This window comes from Dicentrarchus labrax, unplaced genomic scaffold (genome assembly GCF_905237075.1).
Source record: "Dicentrarchus labrax unplaced genomic scaffold, dlabrax2021, whole genome shotgun sequence".
Classification (NCBI taxonomy): Eukaryota; Metazoa; Chordata; class Actinopteri; family Moronidae; genus Dicentrarchus; species Dicentrarchus labrax.
The window spans coordinates 13,067,461-13,095,277 of record NW_026136707.1 but is presented as its reverse complement, the minus strand read 5'-3'; the positions used below and the strand labels follow the sequence as shown (position 1 = coordinate 13,095,277).

The following is a 27,817-nucleotide window of genomic DNA, read 5'->3' as shown; positions in this document are numbered from 1 at the left end:
GAGTTTGGGTTTTATTGCGCCCAGCTTGGGGCTGAGTGTGGGTTTGATTATTTTAAAATGTAGGTTTGTAATAAAATGTTTTATTTTTCTCTCTGTCTCTGTGCTTTTTCTAATAGTCTGCATCTGTGGGTGTCATGTGTTCCAATTAAAACTTGCAATGTCCAGCATTAAAAGAAAGCACAGCCTGGCAAATATAGCAAATGTATCACTTTTAACCCTGAACCCTTTAACCATTTCTGAGTAAGGCAAGCATTTTCACCAAATAAATAACATCAGGTTGGATTTGGGTCTCAAATTTGGCTTAGCCTAGTTGAGTCAAGTCTGTTTTATCTATATATCCCAATATCAAAATTTGCCTCAAGGGGCTTTGGAAACTGTCCAGCATATGACACCCTCTGTCCTTAGACCGTTGATTTTGATAAGCAAAAACTCCCTCCAAAAAAAACCCTTAACAGGGAAAAAATGCGTAGCATCCTCAGGAACACAACAGAAGAGGAATTATTCTTCCAGGTCAGACGAACATGCAATAGATGTACAATATTATGGTTATATGTATATACAGTATATACTCACATGCTCTTGAAGGAAAGTGCTGCTGTAATGGTTGAGGACAGGTGGGAGGTTTTGGCCATGAGAGGGTGGAGCCAAGCTGTAGTTCAGAGCCAGTGAGATAGGGGTCAATTTGTCCCTGAACTCATCCTCCTCCTGAGGGAGTAACAGAAACAGGTGAGAAATGTGTAGATAGTCGCCTTTGGATGGTCTTAATAGTAAACTGAACGGGTGGATTGCAACATTATGCAAATCATTGTGTTTGGAAATGAGTGTAATTTGCTCACTTTCAGGTAAATGGTATAGCTTAGGCATGAACGTGGGCGATTGCGACCCAATGATAGGAGCCCTGTGCGCTGAGACAGCTGGGTATCCAGGAAAGAAACTCTCTTAACTCCACCTCTGGTGCCTTTCAACCAATCCAACTGTAGCTCTGCTTTCAGGTCTGGAAAGAAGGTGAAGATGCGAAGGAAGATGGAAAAGTGAGAGAAAAAGTGACAATGAGAGTGAATTAGGCCATCAGACACTCCTTAAGTGTTGAATCCACATGGTCCAAACCCTTTATATGTGTGACTTTACATTAGTTATGAAGTAAGCAGCCATTTGTAGGCGTTTTACTCTACAGAGCATCATTAGACAGTGGAAACAATGTACTTTACACCTCCACTGTCTGTGTCTGTCTACCCGATTCTTGTTTCCACCCTCCCTCCTGCGTTAATTAGAGCAGCAGTTTCAAAGCAGGAAACTCTGATGAGATGTACAAAGGAGCTGGCTCTGACTACTGTCCCTCCCACTGTGCTTTTCCCTTTTGCCTCCTTCTCTCATTCCACCACATTGTGCACAGCTGCTTACCTACAGAGCTGGGGATCCCCACTCCGCTGACTGCTGCACACACTTCTACCTTCAGACTGCAGGAAGATAAAGAGGCAGAAGTTTAGGATAACTTTTAGCATCCTGTACAAGATCAACACACCCACACACATACTAAAAAGAGGACAAAATGCATGGATGCCTAAAATATGTAGTGATACCACAAGGTTATTTTTCAATGATGAATCTTTAGATTAATCACACAGGATATCACACCAACAATAATAAGTCATGCAAGTTTCAGTATGGTTGCTAATAAGTTTTTTATGGCTTTCAATGGCTTGGTAAACCCTGAAATGCTAATGCCTAATTAGGATGTTTTATAGTTATAGTATGTTTGTCTCAAAAGTTTGGAAAAGAAGGCAAGAATTTAAATTGTCTTTATTGTGATTTGTCTTGTAGGTTACAATTACATTGTGCTGTTTTTTGATTTATGAATCCTGTTGTAGACATGGAGATCTGAAAATATGATTGTTAGGTTGTGTAAATTGGTATTAGTTATTTTTAGGGTTTTTGTAGCATGATTTAAAAAAGTAGTCAGGGAATTCTGGATTTGATTTATATTAATTTGTGGTGTCTTGTAAGCCTGGCGAACATAGCGAACTCCATGGAAGGCAACCTGCAGAGTCTGTAATATAAATGGCTCATTCATCAGGTAACAAAAACATAACGATTCCTATATTCAGGTGAATATACACTAATGAAAACATAGTGTTATATTATACTATATTCAGTTTCTGCCAATAGATCTTCCTAAGTGTTAACCACTGGGCCCTAAAGCCTTCATAGTCAATTAATGATCAAACTGGGATCACTATATATTACAATCCATAAAAATGTCCAACCCTTTCTTCCCTTGTTGTTCCAGCCTCCAAAAAATGTGATCAAAGTATTACATTCCTCCTTTTGCTGGGGACCCCCTACAACCCACTCAAGGACTCCTGTTGGTCCCTGGACCCTGGTTTGAAAACCACAGATATAACTATCTAAATAAATTGCCCATAAGCAAGGCATTTATTCCTTCCTGTACTGCAGGGGGCAGTGGGAAGTCCCACTGAGGGCCCTGTGAGCCCCTCAATTAGACACACAGACATGGGAGACTGGGAAAAATTTCTGCATTTCCTCTATTTATGTGTGTATGTGTATGTGTAAGTAAGTGTGTATGTGTGTGTGTGTGTGTGTGTGTTATCACCTCTTTAATCAAGAACAGGAAAGTGACTCCCACACAGGGAGCACTGAACTGTTAATATTCACTAATCTGAGGAAGCTTACAGACGTAACGCTCCTGATTCTGCACTCAGCAGACTCAGCAGTATGAGGCATGAGGTAAATGACTTCATGTGATTATTGTTTGTTTGGTTTCAGTTCACAAACCCTAACATTCGAAACGCAGCTGTTGTGGATGCCTGGGTGTTTGTTAATAATTAGGATCCCCATTAGATGACACAATCGTGATGAGCTAGTTTTCCTGCACTGTAAATGTATGCAATGCAGATGTGAGTTTATGTGAAATAAAATACAGGTTTCTATTTTAAAAATTGCTCCCCTAAGTCATTTTGACCTCTCCAGGTGGTTTCATGCATGTTTAATATGTGTTGCATGTAGGCGTGTGTGTGTTTGGTGTTTTTGGGTGGGTGTGCTCAAGTGTGACTCTAATAAGCACTGTGTGTCAAACTTAAGTGTATGTAGCACGGAAATGACCCCCATTTTACTGACAACAGCTCTGGCCCCTTGGTTAGTCATTACTGTATGTAATTTTCCCCAAAATGCATCTGTGCTCCACCAGCCTACAAACTGCTAGCCGGCCCTCCCTGCACACATAAATCCCCCAACAACCCCGGGTTTGCTTAATGAGTAGGAATGTTCAATTTAAGGCTGGTCATCAAGTAGCTAACTCCTTTTCCACCACTCCTTCATCCTTTTATCCAGCCCCTTTTACTACCGCGCATGTCTCACCACACCAGAGTCAGAGAGCCAAGCATCTGATTTCAAGAAAAATCCTTTCCTGGTGATCTTTTAGGTCACTTAAACCTGCTACAACTGGGGGTAGCAGAAACAAGCTAAGTTGATATGGTGAACTTGTTAGCAAACATTTGCCTATTTACACATCCAAGAGAGCAACGCTAGCATTCATGTGAAGTCATCTTTCTGTCCAGTTCTATTTTTGGTCTCCACCCACTCCTGAGAAAAACATCCTGCTCTTCTGCTGATAAATTCATATCTTTTCATCCAGTTCTCAAAAACTGGATGAAAAGATATTCTGTCTGCTACACAAGATGTGACTGTATTCCCTAATTCATGTAGCCGGAATTGACTAATGTACTTTTTTGTAAAACACAAACAAACATGCTAGTTTGAATGAGAATATAAAATATTGCAAAGAAACATAAATATATACTACACAATAATAGATAATAATAAGAAAATGTTTGATCTTGTTTCACACTATATAAACTGACCAAGGAGAAATGCTATTTCTGGCTACCATCTTTCGATTAGGCAAAAGAACTGCAAATGCCCCAAAAATACTTAAAATAAAAAGCATACAGCAGACAAATTTAATTATTTTTAAGAAAAGTCTTCTGGATTTTGGAAATATTGTCAGAACAGTGGTCAGTATTGTTAACTGACCTTCTGGGATTTATTATTTAACCAAAAATCAGATGCTTAACCCTGTGACTCAGATGTACTAATACATGAGAGGCTGCGGCTACCTCCCATCAAGTGTCTCTCCAGCTTTTACCACAGGGAAACGACTGAAATGTCCAAAAATCTTCACCACTTTGAAACACAAGAGTCACAGACGTCCTTTAATTCTACGAGCTGCTGTTTGACTCTCTGCATGTGTGTCCTATGTCCTATCTGATTCCATACCTTTGACCAAAACTTTAGGGCGGTTTATTTAAATAAGCAGAGTTTTGTTTTGACAGAATTCCACAGTTTAGTGCTCTCTGTCAATCTGACCCAAACCCTGTTCTCTTTTCACTCACTGCCAACACTCACACACCACTACGCACACACAGACACCATGATGGCAACTCGCCGAGCACACTTCTCCCATCCAAATAGTCCAGCGGTTCCAGCCCCAATAAGTTAAGACCAACAATAGGCTGTGGCGAAGCAGCAGGAGCCTTCAGACCCCCTCTCCTTTAGTTCCCCTTGACTAAACTCACCCCAAGACTGTTCAAAGCCAGCCTGCTACCCACAGGAACAATAACATAATCAAAATAGAATTATGCAGTATCAAATTAATTGCAGAGACCCATAAATCTGACTTTCCAGGTTATACGAGTATGCTTTTTCAGTGTGTTCTAAATTATCGCATTAGACACACAGACAAACAGACGTTGGCTGATGGCAGACGTCTAGAGCACAGGGGTGAAATATTTGTCACATCTGTCAGTGTTTGTGTGATTTGTGAATGTGTATACTTTATACTGCGTACCATATCATGATACAGTATAAGCAGTAAGGTTTCTGGTATAGCACTGGGGGTTCAGTGCAGCAGTGGGCCTCATTAGTCTCATGTTTATTTAAGACTTTGATCCCTTTAGCTTTAATTCACCTACACACACACACACACACACACACACACACACACACACACACACACACACAAACACACACACGCACACGCACACACAAGGGCTGTGTCCAAGTTATGAATTATACTATGAATTATAAGTATCTCAACGTTTTCACTTCTCACTTTTAAGCAGACTTTGAGCGTGGTGTTGATGGACGCTACTGTCCCGGGGCCAAACGGAAGTGGAGGAGCTACGCACGACACAGCTGGCAAAAATTATAACAAATAGTGGACTGTGGTGAAGAGCTACAAGAACATTTTACAAACCAAAAAAATTTATTATAAATATTTTGGGAAAACATTTTGCTGGTTTAATTGTTTCACATTAAGTTTTTTTTGTTAGCATATTTAAATCTTTTTATTTTACTTTATTTAACACTGAAAAAATGAAAAACATTTAGTTTTAACCGGCCGATGCAACTGTCACACACTACGAAATTGCATAGACATTTCCAGTTAAAATGCGTGATTAGGTTTCCGAAACAATTTTGTGCTATTTTCTAGACCCTTTAAAATTGACTTAAATTCACCAACAGTCAAAAAGGGGCTTGAAAGGTTTGTTTCAAACAGAGGATGAACTGAGGGGATGCTTGAAGAGCCAGAATAAGATAAATAAGGATGTGTGTTGAGGATGTGAGTGAGTGAGTCAGTTCAGTTCAGTACGGAGACTATCTAGCTCTTCTTACCAGGTAACCATAATATCTGTGTCAGGCAGGTGACACTGTCGGTCATCAGGGTTCAGGATTCTGGGAGTCAAGATCATTGCAGCTTCCACAGACACTACAGCTCGAGACCTACACACACACACACACACACACACACACACACACACACACACACACACACACACACACACAAAGGCATATACATAGCACATAAAGCATAATATATAAAGAAAGGTAAAAAAGGTGAGGAATGACAAAAAGCATTTCAAAACTAGACAGCACGTCTTGTACATTCTCACCTGTATACTGACACCTCGCCAGCGCCGAACGCCCCCACAATCAGATCTGCAGAGAGAGAGAGAGAGAGAGAGAGAGAGAGAGAGAGAGAGAGAGAGAGAGAGAGAGAGAGACGGGAAATAGAGAGCTTCAAAGAATGCCACAGATGGGACTGATTTCAAGGTCTCCAGCAATCTTCATCAAACACAGACTTCTCACGTTTAACACACATACACACACACACACACACACACACACACACACACACACACACACAACACACACACCTACACACACACTTAAACACACTGTGACACTCTGTTGACTTTCTGATATCACCATGCTTTTTATTTCTTATCCTTTCACACATGACCCGGTTCAGACTAAATTTATAAACAGAATGTGTGTATTTGTGAGTTCATCAGCATGTATGTGTGCGTCCATATATATGTGTGTGTGTGTGTGTGTGTGCTGCGAGACAGGGACCCCACGCTGCATTCCAGTGCCATTAGAAAGTTCACATCGCTTAAATCACATTTCGCTAAACATTTTCCAACAGCCTGCATAGCAACAGCTCCTAATTGTAAGCAGCAACATATCTCATCTATATGTGATTTTTATTTGTTTTCATGGGTTTTGTGATGAACACACACTTTTAATTGGCTCTCAGAGTTTAAAATAGAGCCGGTATTTAATGGCTGCGGTTAGGGGACACATACCAATGAATACCGCACACACACACAGATGCAGACACACACACAAGTTCTGATTAAAACAATGTGGGACACACTTAATGGATACAAGCCACCACTGCCAGATACAGAAAAACTAAAGTTGTGTGATCCTGAGAAAGACAGAATAACCTCATGCTGCTAAGTGAGAGACAACTGGGGCTTCAGCTAATGATTGTTTTCATTATCAATTAATCAGTACATTTTTTTTTTTACGGTTAATTGATTAATTTTCTGTCCTACAAAATGATAGGACATAGTAAAGAACACCTATTACGATTTCCGAGACTCAATTTACAATGACATAAAACTGAAAAACACTAAATACTCACATTTGAGAATTGGGAACCAGTGAGTGTTTGGCATTTGATTTGATTTGATTATCAGAAATAAATGTTCTGTTGTTCAACTTATTGTTTAGTTAAACTAACTGTTTGAGCACTAGAATGACCTGCTGCAGGCAATATTGGACTAAGCTGGTGGAAGTGCACTCTTGTAGACTTTGCTTGTCATTTGCTGTGTCTTTCCTCTCCTGCGTATCTAAGAAGAAAGGGACTAATTGAATCTGAGAGAGGCACATCTGTTTCTGCCTTTGGCTGCAGTCACTGAGTCCCCCTGAAACCACAACATTAAACATTTAAGCCCTGTCCCTCTTCCCCCTGGGGTGTGCTATGTCGCTATGTGAGCGTGTGGCTCTGTGTGTGTGTGTGTGTGTACTGTATCGAAAAGCCTGAAACGAGAAAGGACCTCAAGATGTGGGTTTTGTGGGGCAGTTGGAGAGGTACAGAGAAGGGGGAAAAAGAGCCCAGGAACAGGGGGAGGAAGGGGGGAATGATAGAGAGAAAAGGAGGGCAGAGGATAGCGCACTCGGCCTTTAAACTGCAATCTGTGAAAGCCATCAGAGGCAAGGTGTGTTTTCAGCAGAGGAAGGAGAGACAGAAACTCCTAGTCCAAATTCCTCTGTCCATCCCGAAATCCAACTCCACTCCTACCTTAGGTGTGTGTTTTCAACACAATGGCTATCTGTACTCCTCACTCTGACTCTTTTGTTTGCACTGCTGCATGACATGAGACTGATTTGAGGACCGGGCACCTTTGGGGTTAAGTGTGTGAGAGTGTGAGTGTGTGCATGGCTGCACCGAGGGCTAAATCAAATAACGGCCCACTTTCCTTTTCACGTCAATCCCATTTCCTTACACACAGGAAAGCTTGCCTGCCACTGTTGATTTGAGGTTAGTGTGTGTGTGTGTGTGTGTGTGTGTGTGTGTGTGTGTATAGAGACACACCGAACCATATCCACACACACGAGCTAACACACCAGTGCGCACACTCACTGATGGCAGGTCTAGGTGCAGGTAAAGTCTTGGTAACTGAGCTGCTTAGCTGGTGTCTGTCCTGGCTGTGAAAACAAAACCTCCATCCAAAGTTTAGACAGACTGTCAAGCTGTCACTGGCTGCTTGCCCTGACTGCCTGTTTGGCTGCAGGAGACCGGCCTCAGTGATGAAATGCCAAAGGTCAATGGCACTCAGTGGAAAAGGAGGCGGTTTTTGAGAGAGTAATGGAGGATTTCTTGATTCTTGGATGCATGTGTGGGATTTTAAGGCTATTCAGTAACTTGCCAGCTACAATACATATTTTAAATGCTGAACTAGCACTACATTTTTCACACTGCAGACGGGGAATTTGCTGTTCCAAACTGGGAGGAGGTTCTCAAGACTGACTAATATAGCAGTTCTTACAGTTACATTTGTGGTATAAAACTATAATACTGAGGGGACAGGAAACTGTGCAAATTTGGTCTCATTTTAAGCTGAAAGTACATCCAGAATGGGATGAAAGATGCTTGTTAAATTTACGAGCAGACACAGAGCCTAGTAATACATTTTACACCTACTTACCAACCAAATGACCAACCTAATGACCCCTCAGCACCTCACACATCCAAATCACTGACCCCGACATGTCTCTGTGTCTGTATCTAGCAAGTTGGTGTGATTGACAGGTAAAACATTGTCAGTTTTTGACCTCTGACCCCTCTGGTGAACCTGAAATGCACCCTGAAGCAATCTGACCCCCTTTTGATACACAGCTGAACCCAACCTTAACTCCAGCTTTTAGCCTGAGCCACACGCTGCTTCTTGGCCTCATCAACTCAGTGCTGCTTCTGTGTCTGTGCCAAAGGTGCCTGTTGTCTAATTGAGCTTAATTCTGCCCAAACCTTAAGCGTGGGTGTCATTTTTGTTCCTTCTTAGCCATATTTAGTCTCTTCTACCTTTCGTTTAGTTTTCCGCTGTAAGCTATCAAATAAAACCACAAACATATGACATAATCTTTTAGAAAAAAAGTCCATTACAGCTAAATCTGGAGCTTAATCATCGTCCTTCCTTCTCTCTGTGTTCCTGCATCAGACTAATGACTATTAACGTCAATGGGAGCATATGGCGGCTCTAGCAGGCCTCCCAGACGCCTGTGCAGTCCTCTCATAATGCTGATCAAACATCTCTGGCTCCTTTGAACAGTGTGACTTTACTACCGTGCTAACGACACTCCATGTATGTGTGTGTCTGTTCGTGCGTGTGTGTGTGTGTTTCACTTCCGCCTGCCAGCTCTCTAATGACAGACGACACAAGCACTGCGCCGTTTGTGTGTGTGCATGTTTATACGGTGTGTGTGTGTGTATCTGTGTGTGTTGGCTGAAAGCTCTGCCACCCATGAGTTTCTACTCTAGTTCCTCCTCCCAGAAGGCCTCCACCAGCCTAAGTTTCAACCTGTAACCCTTGTGTGTATATTTACTGTACAGTGTTTTTAATCCCGGATCTCTGATTTTCAGTGGGTCTGCGCGGGGTCTTGCTTTGACCTGGAGCCTGGCACACGCTCAACACACACTGTCTAGCCGCCAGTGAAACTGATCACAAGCCACACATGTGAACTTGTGTGCAGTCATGTGTGTATTTCCCTTGATATCCTGTTTGTGGAATGAAGAAATCTGTTATTATAGCTGAATGAAAAGGAAAAAGGGGGGAAGGGAGTGGGGGGGGGAGAAAAGAAAAGGTAAAACTAAACAAATTCTCCTTTTCAGCCTAATCTGTTGAAGCACAAAGCCAGAGTAATGCTGAGAGTGGAGTAGCTTTAAATTAGGGAGAAAATTAGGTAGTAAAAGAGTGGTTTTACAGACCTCCTTTGCTTCAAATGGACCTATTTCTGAACTAAAAACTGACGTATATAAACAGCTTCACACTCGGATAAAAAAAGCATTTTTGGGTCTCGTATGATTGGAGTGAGGTTTCTAATATGTTTTGTAAAGTCAAAAGGTGGAGGTCTCTGCTAAAGTAAGTAGGTGGTACATAACATAAGGAGCTGCTTGCATGTAATTTAATTGAATGCTGCTTTGTCTGCTCACAGTTTTGGGGATTTGGGCCGAGGCTTGAATGTCTGGCAGACCGAACATGCGGATAATGTATTATTATACTTTTTTCTTTCCCTCAATCTTATGTTTTCTCCCCTACTTGAGTAAGTCCCTAAAGAATGGATGCGGCAGCAGTTCGCTGGCACTTATCCCTATACCCCCTTCTTCTGACTGATGACTTTACCAGAAAGGAGAAGGAAAGTAATGCAGGAGAACATGGGGATGGTAGTGGAGTGCATGGGGGGAACCATGAAATGTGGAGGTCAAGAATGAAGAGTAGGGAAGCTGTAATGAGAGGAGCTGGACAGAAAGTGCAGAAGTGAAGGAATGCAAGTCGGAGAAAGAATTTTGATTATAACATGGGGAGCTGAGTAGAGACGGATTGACTTGTTGAGTGTGAGTATTTACCGGGATACTGATTGTTGTCCAGGTCTTGGCCTCCTCGCAGAGTGAATCCATATCCAGGCAAGCTGCCACTGGGTGTTCGGGCTGCTCTCAGCTCTTGGCTCAGCGTCAGGCTTTGCGTGGATACGTCTCTGTTACCGTTAAAGATCAATACCCTGCCTCCACGGTCTTCGCCTCCGAACGGACAGCCCACCGCCACGTCTAAGGGATGACACACACACATACACGCATGGTTTACACATCAGCAGGGTTAAGGTCCCTCTGAGACAGAAAGCAGAGGAAAACATACAGGTAGAAGGAAAAAGTGAAGGAAAAGAGCTTGACTGTCATTTACCTGCACTGGGGGACCATGACAGCATTGCCATTTACCTCCTTTCATTAATTTTCACTAGTTTTACTCTTTTAATCTTCTTTATGTTTCTTTTCTGTCTGCACACTGTTAAGGTCTTTGTTGTACTCTGTGGTTACTTAGTATTGTGCTCTGCATGGGAAACATTTGGTTTAATATCACCCTATAATAAGGGACAAATGGATAAAGGGTAAGCTAGGAGGTTGTCATGGCAACAAGTCTTAAAGGAATAGTTTGTAACTTTGGAAAATACACTTATTCGCTTCCTTACTGAAAGTAACTCTCTGGTAATTATCTTCTCATCTAATTTGTGGCAGGAAAGTGATTGAGAAAATGTTGAACTATATCTTTGAAGTCCCTGAAAAGTTGAATGCTCAAAAACTCAGCCAATCTGATCAGGACTGTGTGGGTGTGGTTCTCATCAGATCTCATCAGATTCCCATCAGATGAAATGTGTCCCTGATTGGTGCATGTAAGTACACATCACTTCCCCCCCCCCCATTCCAAACCAGTTTGAAAAGTGCAAACAAAATATGTGGAAATAACCAAAACTTCTCTAATTTAAAGTTTTAAATTATTATTTTTTTTATGTATGACCCAATTGCCCATAGTAAAAAGATGATGTGGAACAACAGAGCACAGAGGGTAAACAATTTACCTACTGCAAGCACCTGTCCTGATGTCGTCATAGATTCTTTAACCATACCATAATTTTTGGTGTTCACTCTTTAACCTCTTATGTCCACACATTGCACTGTCCTGTATCTGAGTATCCCTCAGTACTGTCCAAACACCTCTAGACATCCTGTTTGTCTCTGGACCCCCTCTCTCTCAGCCTAAACAACTAGTTCCACATGAAGCAGATTGTGGGGTAGAGAGGATAAATGCAACCATGTGTGTATGCAAGTGTATACATGTGCCTGTGTGTACGCATATGTGTCTGCGAGTCTGTATGTCTATGCGTGGGTAACTGAATAGCTGTGTAAAAAAAAAAAAAAAAAAAAAAACTTTAAAAAATGTTTCAAATAATGTGAAAGTCACTTATGGACATTGTTCATAAGCATCCCACATGATTCCACGGCAAAATGTGGAACACCCACTGTGATCGCTGAGACCAAAACTATAGGAGATTGTTACTCACAGACAGAAAGAGGCTGACACTTTGTGAGTTATGATGACAGAAAGCCAGTGTCGGTTGATAAAAACAAAAAGAGCCACATGAAAATTAAATTAGCTAAATTGTAAGGTTTCTGCTAACACTCAACAAAGCCACGAAGATGAGAGGAAATTGGTATGGTTCTGCTTTTATAAATAATTTTGCAAAAGCAGTGATGAGGTCTCTGCAGACAGAAAAGGAATCTGTCTCTGATTATGCACACATAATCACAAAGTTGCACAGGTATACTTAAACACAGGAGTTTGACATTAGCAAAAAGAAGCTGCTGAAAACCCTGAGCAAAATGTTTCCATGGTGACTTCATAACATAATGCAGAATAATGAAATCCTGCACAGGCATGGACTTGTACTCATTAGATGGCAGAGAGGCTCCACGTCCTCTCAGGTCACATCACCACCCCTCAGAGACCGTCACATCTTGACAGACAGCCTGATGCGAATTATGTGCCTGCCCAGAGAAAGCTTCATTATTGATCCAATGCTTATTGATCTGATTGTTAAAGGGTTTAAAGGGGTGGGACACACATCAACACACTGACCATGAATAAATAAAACACAAATCAGTGGGATTGATGTCATACGAGGGCCATATGTGCATCAGTTCATTCATTTTTAAGCAGGTCTTAGCTTCATGGAGCATTTGGGCTGCAGGCTGCATGGTTTGTGTGTGTATGTGTGTGTGTGTGTGTGTGTGTGTGTGTGTGTGTGTGTGTGTGTGTGTGTGTCCAATCAATGCAAGGATAAAACAAACACATCCAAGAGGAATGAACTGAGGGCTGCAGGACAGAAACTCCCAGATGATTTTATCTCAGTGCACATCTGGTGAGTTAAAAATAACTCCAACACACACACACACACACACTTAGACACACATGGCCTTAACCCTTATCATCACAGGAGGAAACAAGTTCACACAGACAACCTTTCATGGCTGCACTTCCTGATTTGCTGAAGAGCTTTAAGTTTGCTCAAGCAGCAGCATCTGATAGGATTTCCTCAGTCAGAGACAAAACAGTTCAAGAGCCATGGGAAACACAGAAAAAGATTAGTCCATCATTGGGTTTACCTGAAATCACCAGCCCCATATGAGCAGACAAGTAGAGGGGAAAAAGTTCATGCAGTGGCATCAGGATTGTGTTAAATTTTCTCATATTCATATCTTTCTCCTTCTCTTTTTCTCTTTGTTGTCTCTCTCAAGTTGCATATTTTTGTTTCGCATATGAATTTCATCTGGCTCAATTTCCTTTTTATCTCATCTTTCCCTTTCTTCTCCCCTTCTTTCTGTCTTTCATCCTCTCAGCATACCATTGTATCCATCCTGGTTGATGTCTCCCAGGGGTGCTATAGCTGTGCCGAAGCGCCCAAAGGTGTGCGTGCCGGTGAGGGCAACAGGTTTGGAGAAAGTGAGCGGGGCCATCTGCAGGTACAGGTACACCCTCCCCACCTCTCTGGGTTTGCTCTCCATCTCTCTCTCCATGTAGAGGGGCGCTCCAACCAGCACATCGTCAGTCCTGGGAACATTAGACGCAGTTTCAGTGCTCAGAGAAAGAGACTTTATGTGTGTGTCTAGAGTGACAGAGAAATTATCTACTTACCCATCTCCATTCAGGTCAGTGACAGCCACCGAGTAGCCAAAATAGGAGGCCATCTGAGGGACAGACAGCAAAGGAACAAAAGTATTTACCATAAATGCAATATGGTTACATGATTTTCATCTAATTTAATTTTCACCCATCCCCATTCAAATTGAATTAATTCAAAAATAGAATAAAATCCATAGCAGCTGGTGCCCAGGGTGCAGCAGTTTATATACAGCCTTGCAAGGTGACAGACTGTGACTGGGTGTTGATGCTCCTACCTGTTCCCCTGTAAAGTTCTGGATGAAGGTCAGATTGGTGGAGTTGATCATTGCCACCTAAAACAAGTAGATATAACAAAGCATGACTAACAAAATACCAGACTTTGTCCTTGCAGCATGGCCAAGAAGTCTGACAAACAGGCACATAAAGAATGCAGGAAAAAGTCAGAAACCGCATAAAAAAAGCTTTTATTCTACTGAAACCCCTTTCTTTTTTGTGCCCTCCCCCACCACGATCCTCTTTGCGCCTTTACCATTTCCCCCCTCATCTTTCTCTCCTTCCCCCCATCCTAACCCAGGTCGTGGGGAGCGACGGAGGGGGGAGGCTGAGAATTCCTTCATAAGACCTAAAATAACAACCACATGGAGACAGCCGGGGGCTACACGTACACACTCATGCACACACGCACACACATGCAGAAGGATACACGTTGACCCAATCACAGATGTCTCAAAGACATACTAAACGGGGATAGACTTACGAACACAGACAGATGAGGATTTGTAAACACAAATATTGAATCGAAGCACACTGAGTTGTCAAATTGGTCACAGAAGAAACTCAATCAGGGTTGACAGTTAGTTCAGTTCCAGGCCTACATGGCCTACCTGCGTCCCTCATAACACTCCTCCTACTGTGAGCTACAGCCCCCCTCCTCTATAACACTCCCAGTGCACTGTCTGTACAGGAAGGAGCATTCTCGCACCAGAAACAATCTCCAGACATAAAACGCACACTGTTTCAGTGTGTGTGTGTGTGTGTGTGTGTGTGTGTGTGTGCGTAGTGTGGTGAGTCCTGCGGTTGCACTGCAGGTTAGGGTTAGGGGTCGGTTGTGTGTGGAGAAGGGTTAGTGGGGTTAGGTGGGGTCACCGCCCTCCACATGCAGCGGAAGCCGTGTGTCATTAGGGAGGCTTGACACAGTCAGCCCTGGGGACATGTTCCCATAAGAGAACACACCACAGTTTAAGCATAGATGCACATACAGTATCTGGTGTTGCTATGTAGATACATATGTGTGCAATGAAAGATGTAATCCTATATGAAACACTAAAAGCAGAAGAATCCAAAAGGACTTTATTGTGTGTGTGTCTGCACATAAAAACTCTCTGATCTCTCCTGCACTTCTTATCTCAGACTGCCACACATACAACTTGGCCATAACTAACAGGTTTGTATACAGCATACAGTGACAAAGTAAAGAAAAAAACTATATTAAGTTTCGCCAAAACAGCTTTAAAGGTCCTTCCCTCTGGAAACATACAGGAGGGATGAACACCATCCTAAAACCCAAAATATATTCCCTTATTTGGTGTTTTGGTGATGGTGGTGAAGCGTGCACAGTACAGACCAAAATCTGTTATAGGTGTTCAACTGGGATGAGATCTTGTGACTGCAAAGGCCATAACATATGATTCATAATAATGATTCTGCCTGTAAAATGCTGTTGCAGCTGAATGAACAAATAAATGTATTTTCCTGGAAATCTAGGCCAAAAAAATCCATCCTGTGCGCCTTTTATCTCATTGCGATTCATACTCACATATCCAAAGTTTTGTGCTCCTCTTGGGACTCCGGCTATCAGCTCTGGGAAACAAAGAAAGACAAAAATTAGCATATGTCAAAGTGTGAGAAAGAGAAAGAAAAGTGCTCAACGGAAGTTTGTCTCAAAGGCCTAACCCTTAAAAATGCCCTACCCAGCCCACCCTGTCAGAAGGGCAAAGTGTGGCTGAGAACACACTGAGTGATTGGGTGCTCAGGCTCTGCTTGTGTATTGATTGATGAGTGCGGTGCCTTCGTCTTATAGGGACAATCTGAAGGACCCACCCAGAGAGAGAAGATAGAGTGCCCCCCTTCCAGCCCTCTACCCAAAAGGCTCAACCACAAGCCTATAAACCAGGACTTCCCAGCTCCGTCTTCACTCAGAACTCCCAGTTACGACCAGTTCTCCAGTCTGAAGAGGGTTTGGGGGGAACAAGACCACAACAAGCTTCGTACCACAACACATCAACAGGCATGTGTAACCTCTTATGGTTCACTTTAAGACTCTATGACATGTGTTGCGCTTGAGGGGGTTCAGGGCCTTTGGAGGGTCTGTATGGGGGTATGTAAACGTAGGGCTGTCCCGTAAAGATCCCACTAAATGGGAATTAGCAAAGAGGCTCTGATAGACAGGAAATTATGAATGGGAAGCTGTAGTGGCATTGGGGGAGGAGGGTCTCATGTTTGTGTTTGAAAAGAAAGCAATAAAAAAAAGGGTTTCGAAAATGATGTAGCATGACTGTGGTTGGACACATATTTTCTTTAATCAAAGAGCTGTGCTTTTATGTTGAAATTGGCTTGTGTGTTTCATTTACTGAAAAACTGATGGCATGGGAATGAACATCAGCAGCACCTGAAGCTCACAAAGAGATAGGAATCAAAATGCTGCACTGTTGGCAAGACACCAGAGAGTATAACTAAGAAAAATAAAATGATTTGTACATTTCTAATACTTAATTCTATGAATTTATTTTGGCCTCTCATTTGAAAGGTTCAACAAAGATAAACTCAAAGGCACTTTCCCCCACCTGCACGTGTTTAATAAAATGATGCTGCGTGGCGTGCCTGTCTCCCTTTCCACCTAATATTTCAAGTCCAGAGAAGACCCACTCAAGATCTGAAGAGGTCTGCGGAGTCTGCCACTAATCATTCTAATCAGTCAAAATGGAAGAGAGGAAATCCCTTTATCAGTGGTTCCTGAAGTCCTGTCCCCTCAGGGTCGTGACCCAGACATACAGAGACAGTTCTCATTACTGCCTTTGAGTTCAGACCAAGACACTGTCACACAACTGTCCACTCCTTATCGCTCACTCTTTTACGCCCGTCACAGTGGTCCTGGCATCCAGCCGGAGAGTATACAGAGAGTGTTCCAGCTGTTTCAGGCGGTGTTGTTAGTGAGGGATTCTTCTGGTGCTGCATGTGGTTAGTTGTAATGAATTGTTGGATTTCTCACCTTGTTCGGAGTCTCCTGTAAACTCTCCCACTGCCACAGAGTAACCTAGAGAGAGAAATCAGTTGCACATGAAAACATGTGGGTGAAATTAACTCTGTACACAGTGCTCTCCGTATACCGTATGTAATGTAATGTATGATAATTATTTAGTGTGTGTGTTTGTTTTGTAAGTGCATGTTACCAAGGTAGCTGTCGTCGTGTGTGTCCTCAGCTGCTCTGGTGTGTTTCTCTCCTGGAACCCGTCTTAGCACTGCCTTCAAAGAGTAGCCGTTTAGTATCTCAGCTATCCCTGCTGTCATTACCTGACCTGCGCACGCACACAATCACACACACACACACACACACACACACACACACACATACACACACACACATAGGGATAAATAGATAAAGAAAAACAAACACTCAGGGTGAGAGAGTCACATCTGTTCACGGACAGCGGTTTCAGCTCGGACCCCATGAAGGGAGCACCGCTGCCCTCTGCTATAGAAACCGGCTGGAGCTGGACCGCCTGTTCCATGTGAAGATGCACAGAGCTAACGACACACATCTAAGCCTTCCCTGAGGAAAGCTAAAACACATCGTTGGCAGAGGAATAGCTGAAAAAATACCCCAATGTTCCTTTAAAAACCCTCAAGCAAACGCCTTTCCTCGCCGCAGCAAGCATCCTGAATTATAGGTGAGCGCACACAAACAACACCCTTCCTCTGCTGTTGAACAAGAGGTCAAACAAACAAATGATTTTATCTACGGCCGCCCTCAACCTTCCATAAATCCTCCTTAATGTGTGTGTATGTACTGACAGGGAGGGAAATATGCCCTTTTAGCCCTCCCTCCAACCCCTCTTCTTCTCTCTCACATTGAGTTTATCTCCCAGAATAACACTATATCAACTCATTATAAAACCTCTATCTGATTAATGAGACACCGTGTTACAAACTGTTAACACAGATGCATAACTCACTGCTGCTAATATGAAATGTCCTTTACACCCAGCGATAACAAGATTGTATATAAAAGATTTTTTTTCCAGTGACTCAGGCTGAAGGCTGAAGATAATCGTTGTATATTAGAGGCCATATAATCCAGGCTGAGTGCTTTTATAAACATTCGGAGGAAGTGTTTTAACTGGAGGCAGCCAGCCTTGCCACGCTGAGGGCACAGAGAGGGAGCAGTCCATTAGGCTGTCTGTGATGCCTGTCTAGTGTGGTCTTGTATGGTGGAGCCTTCATTACTTAACCATATGTAATAACAGCAGCAATACCAAACAATAACCCAGAATCATACAAATTTGTGTGGCAGTTTTGAAATATCTGTCACAGAGCCACTTTCCTTCGCTCTTTCAACATTCTCTTGCTGCATATTTTCTTTTTCTAAACAAATGAAGTGCTGTGGAGTGACAGATGAGGGGTTACAAAGAAAGGAAAGAGAAATTAGCATGTGAAACTGATAACTGACTGTCTGCTTGCTCCTGGTGAACAGCTGCAGAACTCCTCTACATTTGGATAACACACTCTCACACACCTGGAGCTGGGGGAGTAGTGCTTCACTTCAACAGCTGAACTCTGACACACTCTAGCTGTGTCTACAACTATGAAGACACTTCATCCCTTTCGCTTAGACTAGCCCTGCATATCCAGAAAGCTAGCTGACCTCAGCGCTGCTTTTTATAAAGCAGAACATCCATCTTTCTCCTTCTTTCTCTGTGTCTGAGTTACTCCTCCACCTCTTACCCCCCACCCCCTCCACCCCTGCTGCAACATGTTTCTATCATCTCCTTAAGAATCCTCCATCACTCCCACTGTCCTCCTTGCTCTCAGTCTTCAAACCTCCCCACCTTTCTTCTATCCTTCACAACCCTGTAGCCTGCCCTTGAGCCTCTTCCTCTCTCCTCAGTGCTTTTTCCAATGCCCTCTGTGCTTTGTCACAGGGCAGAGGGGCAGTTCCTCCACACTCCATTACCCCCCTGATCAGCTCATTACAGAGCCCAAACACTTAGTTCCTGTTACACTGTTACAGGCAGAGAGTGGCATGAAGTGAAGGAGCGAGGAAGGGGGGAAAAAGTTAAGGAAAGCGTCAGAGAGAGACACATTTCTTTCCACCTTCTCCTACGTAAGACTCCTGTTATGAAACTGCAGATTTGGCCAGTGTGTCCCTGTGCATGTGTGTGTATGTGGGCTGTTTGGACTGTTAAACTCATCTCCATTCTCTTCTCTCATTTGAACACCTTCCCATCTATGAAATCATTGCAAGAGAGACCAAATACAGGTTTACACTGTTGTTGCACTTACCTTGCCAGTAAAAGCTTCCAGGTCCTCCTACGACCAGCATTCCTTCCTGGAATAAATACGGTAAGTTAGGGTTGGTCATGTGACAGCAATTTGTCAGTGTGAGCGTGTGCTTGTGTCAGGGGTATATAACATGTGTAGCCATTTGTGTGTATGTGTGCACATATTATTTCTTGCTGTCATGTCTGTTGACATCCTTTGGAGAATGACAGCTTCCTGTACAGGAGGGTAGAGTTGGACCATATGACACTGATGCCAAAGTTCACATTGACTATACAGTGAAAGAATGTGTATGTGTGTGTTTGGCCTATTGTGTTCAGAGGCGATGGGTCACATCAGGAGTTGAGGCTCCTCTGGGGACAAACGTGCTCTCATCTTCCCCGTGTCCATAAATCTCTGAAGGGAGTCTTGTGTTTGAAGAGACCATTCTGCTCGCATTTTACAAAGATGTGTGCATGGGGTTGTCATGGCGATAGTGTACGATTGTTTTGCCGCAATCTTTACCTTGGTGAAATCAACACTGAAGCCAGCCTGGCAGAACCCCTGTCCCTCTGGGTCTGGATCATCTGAAAACCACACAAACAGTAAAACATGTCATTCAAACAAGCGTCTTAATTGTTAAAAAAAATAAATTTTCTGGAACAAAGCACTCAACTAACATTGCAGAGAGCATTACTTGTATCAGATTAAACAGTTTTACAACTAAAAAAATGGAGAAAAACATAAAAATGAACCGATGAGTTGTGTTTCTGTCTAAATTACTGCACTACACTGTGCATGAACATGCAAAACTTATGTGCACACAATAAATTGTTCTCCATCTCAGAGGCACCCTGCGGTGAATCTTAATGATGCGTAACTACACACGTGCACGTATAAACAGAGTGTGAGTTATAGTAGGAGTCTGAGTGGTCTTAGATTCATGTTAAGATGAAGTAAAAAAGCTGCTGGAAGAAGAAAAATCAGACTTAGACACACGTGAAGAAATACTTCCTTTGCCCTCAGAACTCTGCAGCATTACTCCCCCCTTTAGAACAATTGAGTTTACAACGTGATTATTCTAGTCTTGATTAGTCAGAACCAACATAAAAAGAAAACAGAGATCTTTAACAACTTTCATTAGTAGAGGGAGTGTAAGAACGAATGTGAACGGAGGGGGATTTTCATGCAGAGCAGATGATGGGGTGTATGATAAGGGCTGTGTTTGATCTGCTGTTTACGATGTGCCACCTGATAGCCTCCATTTCTCCTTATCATACTCTGCCGGTGCCTCATATCACAGCACAGGGGGAGAGGGGTCGCAGGAAGAAAAAAAAAAACCTGGAGATTAAGGAGAAGGGGTGTGGGCGGCAGAAAAATCCCATGAATCCCATTTACAGAACCGATGACAGAAAGAAGAGGACCAGAGAGAGAAACAGATACTGTGAGAGAGACAGACTACCGGGGTTCTGTGGCGACTTTTGAAACATCAGGCAAGGTAATCCATGGTAATGCATGGCTAGATACTACCAGAGGTAAGTGAGATTGTTCTTTTTTTGTGATTTAGATGACACTTTACACTTGAGGCCTAGATATTAGTTTTTATTGGCTGACGTAAAAATCACTTCATGTATTTAAACTTTAAGCCATATTGTGAGATGTGACACGTGACACTGATGGAAGATACAGTATATCAAAAATAAACTGTGGTTAATTTGTGTTTATACTGACAGCCGATAAAGAAAAAGAAAACAAAGGGGGGGAGGATGGAAGACAGTGAAAGGGAGATGGAGACAGTTGGAGACGAGGCTGCAGAGTGACTCACTGGTCCTGCAGGGCGAGTACTCTGCGTAGGCGCTGAAGTTCTGGACGGCCACATAGCAGGTCCCAACGGGGTCCTTCTCCCCACTCAGCTTCACTGTCCGCCAGTGGTAGAGAGGAGCACATGCCTGCGCAATAAAAACCACTCTCATTAAGACCAGTTTAAAGAAATACCGGCGCTGACCCAAAAGGGGAATAAAACATAACAGGACAAGTTTGTGTGCAACCTATACTGCCCTTTAAAGGAAGATAGCAATATTTTCTCCAAAATTTAGGGGAAAAAAGTTCAAAGCATGAATGCTAGAAGAACTTTTAAATAACTTTTTTCCAATTTAATAATATAACTTAACCACACAAAATCGTGAAACCCATTTAAATCAGAAGCTGAGATGGCAGTTGCTGCTAAGCTAACGTTAGGCTAGTTAACATTTTTTCTTTTAACGATTAGTTTAGATGTTTATTTTTTGCCTTGACTGAATTAAGGTTCTTAGTTTAAATATGCTTAAAAATTAAGCTCAGATGTCTCTATTTCAATGACAGGAAACAGCTGTGGGGGAAAAGTTTAGCTTTAGCCAGGGCTAGCCATTTTTATCTCCAGCTAGCTAGCGTTAACAGGATTTAGCTCCCTACATGACTATGGCATAAAAATGTCAAGATAAATGTCAAGACAGTTTGTAGTCTACACTAAATTTTGACTAAACTTGTAGTTACTGCATTTTGGCTTTGTTTGGAAGTATAGTTTTGAAGCATGTATGATGATACAGGTGATACGTGTCTGATATTAAGCGACATCACATCAACTCACCACTACTTTTCCTTTGTGTGTCCTGACCGATGCTCCGAACCACTGGTGCGACTTAAACTCCAGAGGCTCTCTGGTGCCATTGACCTTTATCATCCTGTTATCTGGAGGGAGAGAGAGACAGAGATAGAGAGAGAGAGAGAGACAGAGAGAGAGATAGAGAGACAGAGACAGAGAGAGAGAAAGGAAGTGGAAAACACATGAAAGAGACGTTTCATAATTGTATAATGGTGCCAATAAAAGCTGGTATTGACTGTGTTAATGTGGATCCAGGCCTGTAGCGCCGTCTGTGTGAATGGAAAGCATTTGTCCTTGATAAGCAAGAACAAACTGTAACATCTTACAGCCCTATAACAAACATCCAAACACCATTTGCCCCCCAGAAACAGACATTTGTCAGGATGCTGGAGGCTTTTAAAAAAAAAATCAAAGCCTTTCCAATAAAATGTAACAACACTTACGATACTTACACATACACACACACACACACACACACACACACACACACACACACACACACACACACACACACATAGGCTCGTATGCGCATTATGAGCATTTCCCAGTTGACTCACAATAAAGCGTCAGATTTGGTTAAAGTGTGCATGTGTGTCTTTGCTCTGCTGTGGATATTTTCCAGTGTTATTAAAGACCAGCTGGGTCTCTTTAGAGCTGTGCAGACCCCTCCCCATAAACACCTTCCTTTCGCAGATGCACACACACTTAAATAGGAAAGGAAGGTAGAAAATATAAATGCATAAAGGCAGGTGTATAGTGGAATTTTTCCCTATAAAAGTTATTCATATTTTCAGTTCAGGAGTTTGTTATAGCGTTTATTTGATTATAACTGTATTTCTGATTTAATTTATTGTCACCATCATCATTTACTTATTTATTTGGTCAAGCCTACCTTCTTCCAAATTATGTTTGCATGCTCTTATATAAATGATCCTGCAGCAATATAAAGAAGCAGGTTTGGAAATTGTGGGTGATGGTAGTGAATGGCTGAAGTGTGAAGCTCTCAGATTTGTGGATGCATGGTACTGTTTGAATGTGAAGAAGGACATTACTGAAGAAAATAATTCAAATAAATAATTTCAAGACTCATGTATGGATAATTTTCTGGGAGATTAAAAAACAAGCAGAACCCAGACGCAGGGTTTCTTTAATCATGCACATGCAATCACTAATGTGTGCCTGTCACCATATGCACCCCGGTGTCATCCCACACACACATACTCAGCCACATGTGAAGCGGACTTATGGATATTAACCAGTACAGTACACACATATGCTCACCACTCGTGCTGATATTTTGTATAGTGTGCGTATGTGTATCTTTGTCTGGTTTATACCTGTAATAAAGGGTCTGCTGTAACTCTAGAAGTAGCCACCGTGGCCACTGTCATCAATCACCTTGTGCATACCCACTCATTCTAGTTAACAGATACACACGCACTCGTGTGAATACACACACACACGACTACGCACACATTTGATCCTCTGTTTATTTTTATACCCCCAAAACCTGAAATTTCCCCCAAAGCACTTCACACTAAAACTAACCCCCTCTAAAACATATAACCTATGATTAACTTTAGGGAGAGCAAAGAAAATCTTCCTCACTCTTGAGGTTTTACCATCATCTGCATGGAGCCTTGCTTTAGTTCAGGTAGAACAATAAAGTCATACTTGCATCAGCTGATGCTTTGGATTAAGCAGCTGTGTATATAACACGATAGTCCTCTGCTGATACCTTCATGACAATATCACTCGCTGCTGCAGCTCCATCCACAACTAAAACTGTCTAATGTTCATACACAGCTTTCTCTGAGTTCTGTCCGATGAATTAGCTCTCTCTGTAGGTAGGTGTACTTGTTGCAGCAGACACCCTCAAAGAGCAAAACCACCACCAAAGTTAACTGTGCCATACAAGCTCAGTTCCTTCTCCTCTTCTATTTTTCTGGTCCTCACAAAGATGATAGGAATCCTCACAATAAGAGACAGAAAGAAAGAGAGGGGGATAGAGAGTAGGAAGGAGACAGGGATACATTTTCAAGATCTAATAAAAAGCAGACCTCACCCAATCCCCCTTTCTTCCGAAGGGGAACTAAATTCCCATGTGCATACAGTTTAACCCCCCCCAACTCTGTCTTGCTCTCCCACTTGTTCTCTCTCTACCTCTTGCACACACACATACACTTACTAGTCAGATGGAAAAGTGTGCATCAGAGACATTAGACACACAAACAAAGGCAGATTGGACCCTTGATGATAATAAATTGAAAACCATAATCAACATGATGTAGACTTGCATCAGCAAATCCGCAAGCCACCTTTTTTGTTCGATGAAGCTGATGAGACCCACATGTCTTATCTTTCTTTTTCATGCAGCAACACATGTACCAACTCTCTCTCTCTCTCTCTCTCTCTCTCTCTCTCTCTCTCTCTCTCACACACACACACACACACACACACACACACACACACACACACACCAGACACAGGTTATGAAACTCCAGTGGTTCCAAATGGAGTAACATCTGGGGCCACCTATGGCTTTAAAAGGATCCACTTGGATCTCAGAGAAATGAACGCTTGTTAAATTTCATTTGACTTAAACACTCTTAATAAAATAATGACATTGTTGCACATATGTCTCACATTCTGTCCAAATATAGAACAGTGAAGTTATTCCTTCCCATGTACTGTAACGACACAAATGTTTTACAACATAAGTCTATGGAACATATTTATACCCAGTATGGCCCCCAGGAGTTCTGCCATGAATTTATTTTAATACATGACATGAAAAAAGAAGAAGAAAGCTTTCAGGTTGCTCACTTGAATTGTCAAAAGGTATCTGTCTGCAGCTGTCAGGGAGTCCAGGCCAGGGGCAGTAGTAGACGGCCCCTGCCTCCACAACTCCAGGCTGGGAGGTGTTCGCCTTGGGAGCCCCCACCAACACACTGAATCTGGAGGGGAAAAGAGAAACCAAATGTACATGCAAGACATGCAGGATAGTGTTCAAGGCGTTAAGCAAACTTGCGCTGTCAGTGCGCAATTTGGCTCATTCATACATTTATTTTCTGTTCCATAATTCCGTTTTTCTCTGAATCATTCATGCGTCTTCTGTCACATTACAGGGTGGCATGCAGATTGTGTAGCTACAGGGATCCTGAACCTAATTTCTTTTTCATTTAAATATTCTTTTCCCACCGTATTTGGATTCAAATAATTAAACTAGATGTACATGAACAGTTTAAGTGGAATTAGTTTGTAAGTCCTGCAGGACACTGATGGGACAACTTGAGTACTGATGTTGCCACTCACGTGTTGCTGTCGGGGGTAGCTTGGTAGAAGTCCACTGAATAACCGAAATAACTTCCATCGGGTCCCCTGTAAACCGTAGGATGCTCTGCGTAAAGGTTAAAACTCCAAACTCCATTTAGTGCCGGACAAAGCACCGACAGCACCCCGAGAATAAACATCCCAGCGGAGGAAACACAGTCCCACACACGCTCCATCATCCCCAAAGAACAGCCAGCTGCGCACTATTCCCAAAAATGAGAGGGAACTGAGGCAGAGAGAGAGAGAGAGAGAGAGAGAGAGAGAGAGAGAGAGAGAGAGAGTTTCCTCCCTGCAGGTGAGGTAGGTTTCTCTCGGGTTAAGTCGTCCAACTGCTTGTCACTGGATCACTGCGCTCCCCCCCACAAAAAACTGCCCCCTGACACCCTGAAACCCCCAGGTCTGTCCAGAGTCTGAGACTACAAGACTACACAGCCGCGCCCCCGCCATCTGCACAAAACTTTACCCCCTACACACACTCACACACACTCACACACACACACACACACACACACACTTACACACATTACAAGGCACAGACCACATCTGAGCGCGCTACGGGGCTGGCGCGTCACCGCTCCTTTTATGGCACAGACACATTTTCTGTGACGAATTGGGGGCTTCACCATGAAACAATAAATTATATTAAAGTGAGATTTATAGCCACCTTCTCAAATGAATCTAGAAATATACGCAATATCGCGGGCTGCACGCAGAGACTTGAAGCGTACGCACGCAAATGCAAAGATTAGTGGTTCATAAATGAAACCACTTTATACTTTTTACTGGCTCTTTCTTCAACCATGCCGTTAAAAAAGGGGTGCATTTCCTTCCGTTGAGAATAATCTCTTTGTAATTATGTCAGTAATTATTATGTCGGCTTACAACAGAAATCTCTTGAGCTGCGCAAGTTTAGGCAGTTTTGGCCCGCTCACCGTTTCACTCAACGCCAGGCGAACCCCCCCAAAAAAACCCTCCGAGGTAACACACTGAAAATAATATCCTGCAATGAAAAACGAGTTTATAGAGGCGACAGGCCACACCAGACTGTTATTTTTTATTTCTTGTATATTTAGCTCAGCACATTTCTGAACATTATTTCTTATCAAAAACCAATTCTCTGCGCGAGTGCGGGGCAGAGAGGAAGAGAAATGAATGTGGCACCTACTTCCAGGCGAACTCCAAATCTGGTGTTTATCAGCTCGGAGAGTTTGTTTTAATTAAGCTAAGCTTTATGAGCACATTAGTGATGAATGAAACTCTATAGCCAGCCTGGCGGTGTAGTAAAACTGCGATGGAGCAGCACTACAGTCGGTGTGTTTTCTGTCAGGACAGTTGATAAGAACCAGGTGAGAAGGTGAGGTAGAAAGTTTATGAGAAGAACCCAAACCTTGACCTGCCAGATGGAGAAGTTTCTGGCCTCCACACCCTCCAACCTGCCCTGCTCTCTCTCCCCCCCCCCCCACACACACTTTTCAACACATTTTCGTCCATCCATTCATCCATCCCTTCCAGTAATCCTGTCTCCCTTTATTGCTTCATTTTATTAGTGCGGGCTTGGTTCACCCTGACGCATCTCCCTGATGCTTTTTGTGCAACAGTGAAGTGTGTGTGTGTGAGAGAGTATGTGAGAGAGAGAGAGGGAAGAGGGTAAAGGAGAGGGTCTGTTTTTTCTCAGCTGTTTCTATGTAAATCTAAGATGAACAGGAAAAATAAGTCTACAAAACATGAGCACATAGGAGACAGATGTGTTCCCTGACTTTCTTCTCACTGACCTAAAAGAAAGCGATGATGATGATGGAGTGAGGAGGTAGCAGGCAGGCATGTATGTTCCTGTTCTGTTGCCCCGTTTGGCTTAAGTGTGGCTGTGTTATGACACGAGGTAACTAATGTCTTAATGCAGTTTTAATGTGTATTTTCATCTGTAATCATTTTCTCCACTGTTTTACATCCAATACAATTCTCACAGATCCCCCTTTCCAGGAATACGCACATTTGCTCACATACTGCTCAGGTTAAGTCCTGGGAGTCTGCCAGCGTGCTCTGATCACAGATTTACTGCAGGTCATTCTGGATTGATTATTGCACACTCACAGTAGTGCTTTATATTCTACACACTGTGCCCAGGTTAGCTTCTCTCTTTACAAACTCATAAAGAGAATTAAGCAGATTGTTGTGTCAGATTAGACTCACATCCTTTCTCCATTAGACAAATCCATTAGACACACACCCAGCCAATGTTACAACTCTCCTGCGCACAGATGCATAATGGAGCAAATATACACAGTCACAAATACGTAAACACTGAGTCTCTAGGTCTTGTCCTGAGCAAGGAGTAAGTGCTTAATGGTATGAAATGCTATTTCTCAAAAACTTGCCACCTGTCTTAATGCTTGTTTTAGGATGCCTTATAAAAATAAAATGTTTCATTTGTCTTCTGTTGGGAAATTCACTGTTTTTTCTGAGGCATATTTTCTGTTTGCAGAGAGGTTCTTAAGTCACCATCACTGTCCTGGAGATTTAGTGAATTACAGATTTAGAGTCTCTAGGGGAAACATAAGTTAGTGAGTGATTTAGTGTTGAGGCGATCCAGACAGACCTTGGACATCCTGAAACCTGAGGTTGTCCGATGTCGGGGTTAGGACATAATATTTATGAGAAAAACACACAGAGAGGAGAGGAGGACATCTATTTTAAAGCTACCAAACCACAT

General features: G+C 42.6%; 1 protein-coding gene across 1 annotated transcript in view; it reads right to left on the bottom strand.

The window, feature by feature from the left end:
• The window catches only part of itga8 (integrin, alpha 8), a 39,368-nt gene extending 11,691 nt beyond the window's left edge, over positions 1 to 27,677 (bottom strand). Inside the window, exons 1-18 of the mRNA XM_051405272.1 lie at positions 25,090 to 27,677; positions 24,601 to 24,731; positions 21,760 to 21,860; positions 20,959 to 21,082; positions 19,659 to 19,720; positions 19,158 to 19,203; positions 17,048 to 17,173; positions 16,867 to 16,911; positions 15,415 to 15,458; positions 13,874 to 13,930; positions 13,611 to 13,663; positions 13,321 to 13,526; positions 10,493 to 10,690; positions 5,970 to 6,015; positions 5,692 to 5,799; positions 1,402 to 1,457; positions 837 to 994; positions 574 to 705 (exon numbers count right to left, since the gene is read on the bottom strand). Of these exons, the coding sequence (XP_051261232.1) occupies positions 574 to 705; positions 837 to 994; positions 1,402 to 1,457; positions 5,692 to 5,799; positions 5,970 to 6,015; positions 10,493 to 10,690; positions 13,321 to 13,526; positions 13,611 to 13,663; positions 13,874 to 13,930; positions 15,415 to 15,458; positions 16,867 to 16,911; positions 17,048 to 17,173; positions 19,158 to 19,203; positions 19,659 to 19,720; positions 20,959 to 21,082; positions 21,760 to 21,860; positions 24,601 to 24,731; positions 25,090 to 25,286 (1,890 nt within the window). The 5' untranslated portion in view covers positions 25,287 to 27,677. The remainder of the gene's footprint in view (positions 1 to 573; positions 706 to 836; positions 995 to 1,401; positions 1,458 to 5,691; positions 5,800 to 5,969; positions 6,016 to 10,492; positions 10,691 to 13,320; positions 13,527 to 13,610; positions 13,664 to 13,873; positions 13,931 to 15,414; positions 15,459 to 16,866; positions 16,912 to 17,047; positions 17,174 to 19,157; positions 19,204 to 19,658; positions 19,721 to 20,958; positions 21,083 to 21,759; positions 21,861 to 24,600; positions 24,732 to 25,089) is intronic.
• Positions 27,678 to 27,817: the final 140 nt, after the last annotated feature.